Source organism: Vidua chalybeata, chromosome 34, assembly GCF_026979565.1.
Source record: "Vidua chalybeata isolate OUT-0048 chromosome 34, bVidCha1 merged haplotype, whole genome shotgun sequence".
NCBI lineage: Eukaryota > Metazoa > Chordata > Aves > Passeriformes > Viduidae > Vidua > Vidua chalybeata.
In genome coordinates this window covers 988,066-994,065 of record NC_071563.1, presented here as the reverse complement: position 1 = coordinate 994,065, position 6,000 = coordinate 988,066, and the positions used below count along the sequence as shown (strand labels likewise).

Sequence of the window (6,000 nt, the reverse complement as noted above, 5' to 3'; positions counted from 1 at the left end):
TAGTTTATGTGTTTTCTGTATTAGTAGTAGTTTAATAAAGTTTTTTTCCTTTGTTGTTAAGCTTGGGCCTGCTCTGCTCTGTCCCTGATAACATCTCACAGCATTTATTTAAAGAAGGTGCATTTTCATAGGGGTGCTGGCATTGCGCCAGTGTCAAACCATGACAGCAGGAGAAGTGGATTTCTCTCCACTTCAAAAGAAGAGATGGAGTGCAGCAGACTTAACTCCTTGTTGGTGAAAAAGCACCAACCAGATGAAGAAATTTCTAACACCGTAAAATGGGATAAAATCATAAACCATTGCCTTCCATTCAACAGGGGCTGCAACACTTGTGCTTGTGGCACAGACTGATGGTTTGTGTGTGGCTGAAGGTTTCTTGTCAAAAGGCTTCCCCATCTTGCGTGAGTGTATCCGGTCACTGCGCTTCCACCTCTCCCCTGGAATGCTCTGCTGGTGAACCTCACGGCTGTCCAATGTCCAGAGGAAGCAGGGGCTGCTCAGCCAGCAGTGATGGTGTTCTGGTGGTTCTTTTTGCAAAAGCTGGGTTGGCTTTTTTTGCCGTTTTGCTTCTTACCTTCTCTGTTTTAGGCCACTTGGCTGCCAGCTCTTTCCTGGTGGTATCCTTCCGTGGGACAGCGCGCATTTGGTCATCCCAGTCGGGAACCTTCCTTTGTGGCAGCTCAAAGTTGACCTTGGTCACCTTACATTTCACCAGGTGCCTCCTGAAGGTGGCTGGGACATCTGATTTCAAGGACACTGTGATGTCCTTGGCACAGCCAGGATGGAGGTGTCCCACCTAGGGAGAATCAGGGAGTCAAGACCAGACTGGAAGCGCTGCCAAGGGCAGGACTGACAGCAAAAGGGACTGATGTGCTGAGCAGCTGTGCCAGGAATCTGCACCTCAGAGTGGATTTACGTGAAGTTTGATAGACAAAAGTATGAACAGAAGGTGCCACCTCCCATAACATGAAGCCTTTTCTGCAAGGCTGGCAGCCTTGGCCCAGCCAAGACAGGGACTCCATCTCCTACGTAGCACCAGAACGGGCTATCAGTGGCATGTGAGGACTCCCTGCCAGCTCCCGGGAACACCAGGGCAGGGCTTGAGCAACAGGGAAAGGCAGAGCAGTCCACGCTCACCTTGGGGGAGAACTGGAATGGGGCACCTGCCTCCCACTCAAAGTGCATGACCTTCGTCTGGCTGTGGTTGCTGATGCTGAAGGTCCTGTGGCAGGGCTTCCCGACAGGACAGTCCCCAAAATTGATGTGAATCACTCTGACAGCTGTTAAGGAGGAGAGCGAGGGATCTCAGCATGCAGGGAGCCCCACCTGCCCCCCTGACGTGCACAGACAGCTGCATGTTCAATGCTTCCTTGCTCCAAGCCTTCCCTGCTCCGAGAGGGACTTCCCCAGGCAGTTTCACCACTTCCAGGGAAACACCCTGACACATCCCAAAGCCAGCGACGTGCAGCACAGCACACACTGCTCTGCGTGCATGGCTACCACGCCCACAGGCCACCAAGTCCCGTGGGTGACAGCCCAGGCCTGGCTAGAGGGAGGACACGCATGATCAGCCATTTTCCTCTTCCTTGCTCCACCTTGGCAGCCTCTCCTCTCTTACCATCAATGACGTCTTCCTTCAGATTGATCTTGGCATTCCTCTCCTGTGTGTCTTCCTCCAGTCCAATGAGGGTGAATTCGTCCTTGTGGCCTTCACCCACCAGCTCTATTAGGGTCTTGACAGACCAGGTGTCCCCCACTAACACACGGATCTTCCCTTCCAGATGCTGAGCCAGGCTGGGTTTGAAAATGACACCAAACTCTGCTGATTGCCCACAAGGCAGAAGGAAGAAAGGCTTCTTTGGGGGCTTGCTCTCTGCACAGCAATGGAAATCAGAGTTAGGTGGTACAGCTGCACAGAGGAAAGATTTCCACAGGATAGATGAGGAATAAGAGGTTGAAACCAGCTGCCTTCTAAGCACAGGTTCTACCCTCAGTGGTTCCAGACCCTCTTCCTCTGTTCACAAGACTGCCACCTCCAGACACAGCACCACTTAAGCAGCTTAACCTCAGGCTGATGCCCGGCCCTCATTCCATCCAGCCATACAAGCAAAGATGAGCCAAAGAGTGCTTTTGGCTTCTGCTGGCTCTCTGTGTGCTCAAGGGCTGCGTCTGTTCAGGCTGGTACCTTCCCACGAGCAGCAAATAACCTCAGAGGGTCCACTGAGGCAGTGACGGTCCCCCACAACTCAACCCACCATGTCTAGAAGAACAGAAGAACTTCCTACAACTTGCTAGGAGGAAGCCCTGCAAAAATTCCCCAAGAAAAGCCTGGAGGACAGAGAGCCCAAGGAAAGAAAGTGTGCCTGACATCTGGCTGCTGCTCAGAGCAGCCAAGAGCAGGGCACACGTTTTCCCTCTGTGCATGATCACACTTCTTGGTTAATGAATTTACCGTTTCCAACGGAGCCCTCTTCCGCATCTCCAGCGTGGAATATCCGGAGTGCGGAGGCCCTGCCTTTCAAGAAGAATGCTGCATGCTCATCCTCCAGGAGTAACATAAACTGAGAAAAGAGAAGCCAGAGCACAACAATAGTGGTGTGAGGACAGGATGGCACAGGGACTGACACTGCAGTGCTGCTGCTCCCGCATGGGAGCCCAGCACCTCTCCCACTGCAAACAGCACTTAGCACAAAAGCAAAGTCAAACCAGCCGGGGAAAAAGGGTGTTCAGAGGCATCTGGATAGAACTGACACAGAACAAACAGGACAGAAAGTAGTGGGCAGAATGTAATTAAACCACATCTAAGTCTACCTAAAATGTAGTAAACTAGGATCAAATACAATCTGATGGAACTGGGAAATCACACATGTCCAGGAGAACAAAAAGTGACCTGAGGGGGGGGGGAGAAAATACTCCACCTCCTTTCTTGTCTTCAACTTAAAGAAGAAAGACTGGACAAAAATTTCCAAGAACTCCCTTCTTGGGGAACAGACGTCAGTCACTTGTTTAAAAAGAATTCCTGACACCTCTTTCCAGGTTAGCCATGTTTTCTGGGACCTTTCCCCTGTGCCACAAGCACTTGTTCCCAAAGCAGAGTGTTCCTCGAGCAGGTCCTCCTCACCTTGACAGGTATGATGCCATCGTTACGGATGACCAGGGGCAGCGTCTCTGAATCCCCCAGCTGGAGCCGCTTGAAGCGCAGCACGGCGTTTCCCCTCTTGCTGCGAGCGCTCGGGCGCACGACTGTCAGCTGCGGCTCGTGCCCCTTCCCGCTGATGGTGAAGGTCAGGGTTTGGGGTTTGATTTTCACAGAGCTGCAGGAGAGGCACAGAAACAATGTCAGCTGGCATTAAGCCATTTCTCACTGGGCAAGCGAAGCTGCAAGGGCCACCCACAGTGTTATCCCTGCCTGGTGCTCCTGTACCCCACAACACAGCCCCCCACCTGCCTCTTCCCAATCCACGCAGGGCCATTCACAAGAGGAATCTGCTCCAAAGAGCCAGAGCCTTCCACAATAACAGTTAAAAATAATTATTTCACTTAATTGAAACATGTAGCACAGCTGGTAAGTAAGGAGGCACCAGATGAGATATGGCAAATCCCCTGGCTGTAGTGAGACCAGAGTTATGCAACAAGCAAAAGCACAGCATGAAAGCAGTGCAAAAGCAAGAAGGCAAAAAGAAATCCTTGTCACTATCAGTAAAGATCCACCGAGGTGGTGTTTTGCTCCCTCTCCCCAGGCCAGGGATGCAAAGGGACGATAGCCCAGGTCTCCTGGCTGCCTGCCACATCCCAGCCGCGGGCTGGTGCCTCCTCACGCCGGAAGGGTGGTGCAGGGCTTCTCCTACCTTTTGCTTTCCAATGCGGATGCCTCCTTGGGTGCTCGTGGATGCGGAATTTGAAGCCGAGCATGCCTTTGTTCTCCAGCACGACAGTCTGGGTCTCCTTGGTGCCCTTGATCATGGCTCCAAAGTCGATGGGTGAGGCAGGCTCAATGCTGTACTTGCTGTACTCAGCTTTTGCTGACACCCTCACTGGGATGTTGGCGACAGCCTGGCCTCCTCCACCTGAGCTGGCATCTATCACCTGTGTCCACAGGAAGGGTGGTAACCGAAGCAAAGAGGCCAGCCTCTACCCCAGCCTCTACCCCAGGCCTCCATCCGTTTACCCCTCCCTGTCTAAGCACCTCCTCCAGAGTCAGATTCTCAGCTCCACTTAGGAAGCCTCCCAGACGGTTTTGAGAGCCTTTGTTTGTGTATGTAGGAGAGAGGATTCTCCAGTTAAAGCCCTCCTTCCCTTAGACACCTATCCTGTTTACGCTCCCAAGACACCGTGTGGTAACGCAGCCTGGCCCAGGTAGCTCACCTGGCAGTACAGGATGGGCTTGTTCTTGAGGAGGATTTCACTTTTGGGGTGGAAGAGCAGCTCAACATTCACACCACGCTGGGAGGCAGTCAGCAGGCCCGACTGAGGCTCAACAGTGAAGTGGGATGCCACATTTTGCATCCTGGGACCTGCACCCTTCAGCGTGAAACTGGGGAGAAAGGGAAGGAATGGAGATCTCTGCAGTGCAAAGTTATAGGTGCCACCAGCACAGCCAGGACTTTGCATAGGACCAGAAAAAAAGAAAAGGGAGAGTCCAGCCCTGCCCAGATCTTGACAGAGAGTGCAGACAATCACGAGGTTACTGCAAGAAACCTTGAGACCAAAATTTGTCATTCACTCCTTTACAGAGTCTCAGAAAGAGAAAGGAGGTGACCATCAAAGGAAGGCAATGAATCTCAGCATTTCAGTGGCTGAAATTCTGGGGCTCTCCTTTGGGCTCCAGCTGAGCTGTGAAGAACTGCTGGTTTGGGGCTGGATTCTCTGGTAAAATAATTGATATTAGAGAGCCCAGGGTTTGTATTTACCAGGAGGCAGCCAGCATGGAAACAGGTTCTAGCCATTGACAGAGGGAGAATTCAGGCCTGGGAACCCGAGGAAATGCTCACTACCAGGCAGCTGGACTCACCTGTACTCAATGTTGTATAGCCCTTTGTTCTTTAGAGTCAGGACTTTCTTCACGTTATCCAGGACATGAATGGTTCCAAATTCCAAGCTTCCATCTGGACCTGCAGAAAAGGCACAGAGCGAGGTCAAACACGGTATTTGTGAGCTGCTGCAGAATACACCAGGTCACAAGCTACACAGAGGTCTCGGCACAAAACCCTTTCCAGCAAGTTTCTGTTCTTGGAGGTGTTTTCCAGCTCCTTGTCTGCCCTTTCTCTTCTCACTCAAAATATCTGCAGGCTCAGTAGTTAAGGAGCTCGGCTCCCACTTCCTCGCTTCCAAGCACAAATCCAGTTACTTTAGATGCTGTGCTGAGCTTGTGGGGGTTGCCAACTGCCTGTTCACGTCACTGTTGTTTCAGAGCCCCCAGATCCAATCTGCACATGAAGCTGCACACTTCAAAGTTCAGAGGGGGGAGACTTAAGGCTGTCAGTGCCCTGACAATGCTTTATGCCACACAGCTTGCAGGGTATGTGCTTTATCTATCCATGCCATCCTTGCATGCTGTCCCATCCCATCCCATCCCATCCCATCCCATCCCATCCCATCCCATCCCATCCCATCCCAGTGCTTTGGTCACCCAAAGGTAATGCAGTGCACCTGGACTGCTTTGTTTGGGAGGCATCCACTGACCTTTGGGCATGTCGATGCTCAGAGAAACGTCATAGACCTCTGCAGAGATTTTGATGTTTTCAGCCTGAACAACCCCCACGATGTTTTCTGGATCTGAAACCTGAGGCAGCAAGAAACAAACACTGTTGAGATTATTCTTTTGGTAGACAGCCTGTAAGTCCTTGTCTCTGCTGGCTGCTTCCCCTGTGGCCTCCCTGGCTTCGCAAGCATTGGAGGACTCCCAAGCTTTGCTAACCTGTTCCTCTCATGGGCTGCCCCAGTGGGATTCTGCTGCAGTAAAAAACCCTCTCATCAGCCCAACTCTGCACTCGACACGCA

At 51.9% G+C, this 6,000-nt stretch overlaps 1 protein-coding gene across 1 annotated transcript in view; it reads right to left on the bottom strand.

Annotated features, from left to right (window-relative positions):
* Positions 1 to 574: 574 nt before the first annotated feature.
* LOC128802156 (hydrocephalus-inducing protein homolog) overlaps positions 575 to 6,000 on the bottom strand; it is a gene marked incomplete at its 3' end in the record, with an annotated part of 47,123 nt that continues 41,697 nt past the window's right edge. Inside the window, exons 33-41 of the mRNA XM_053968371.1 lie at positions 5,683 to 5,782; positions 5,012 to 5,111; positions 4,366 to 4,534; positions 3,872 to 4,086; positions 3,122 to 3,314; positions 2,453 to 2,561; positions 1,619 to 1,873; positions 1,138 to 1,280; positions 575 to 796 (exon numbers count right to left, since the gene is read on the bottom strand). Of these exons, the coding sequence (XP_053824346.1) occupies positions 575 to 796; positions 1,138 to 1,280; positions 1,619 to 1,873; positions 2,453 to 2,561; positions 3,122 to 3,314; positions 3,872 to 4,086; positions 4,366 to 4,534; positions 5,012 to 5,111; positions 5,683 to 5,782 (1,506 nt within the window). The remainder of the gene's footprint in view (positions 797 to 1,137; positions 1,281 to 1,618; positions 1,874 to 2,452; positions 2,562 to 3,121; positions 3,315 to 3,871; positions 4,087 to 4,365; positions 4,535 to 5,011; positions 5,112 to 5,682; positions 5,783 to 6,000) is intronic.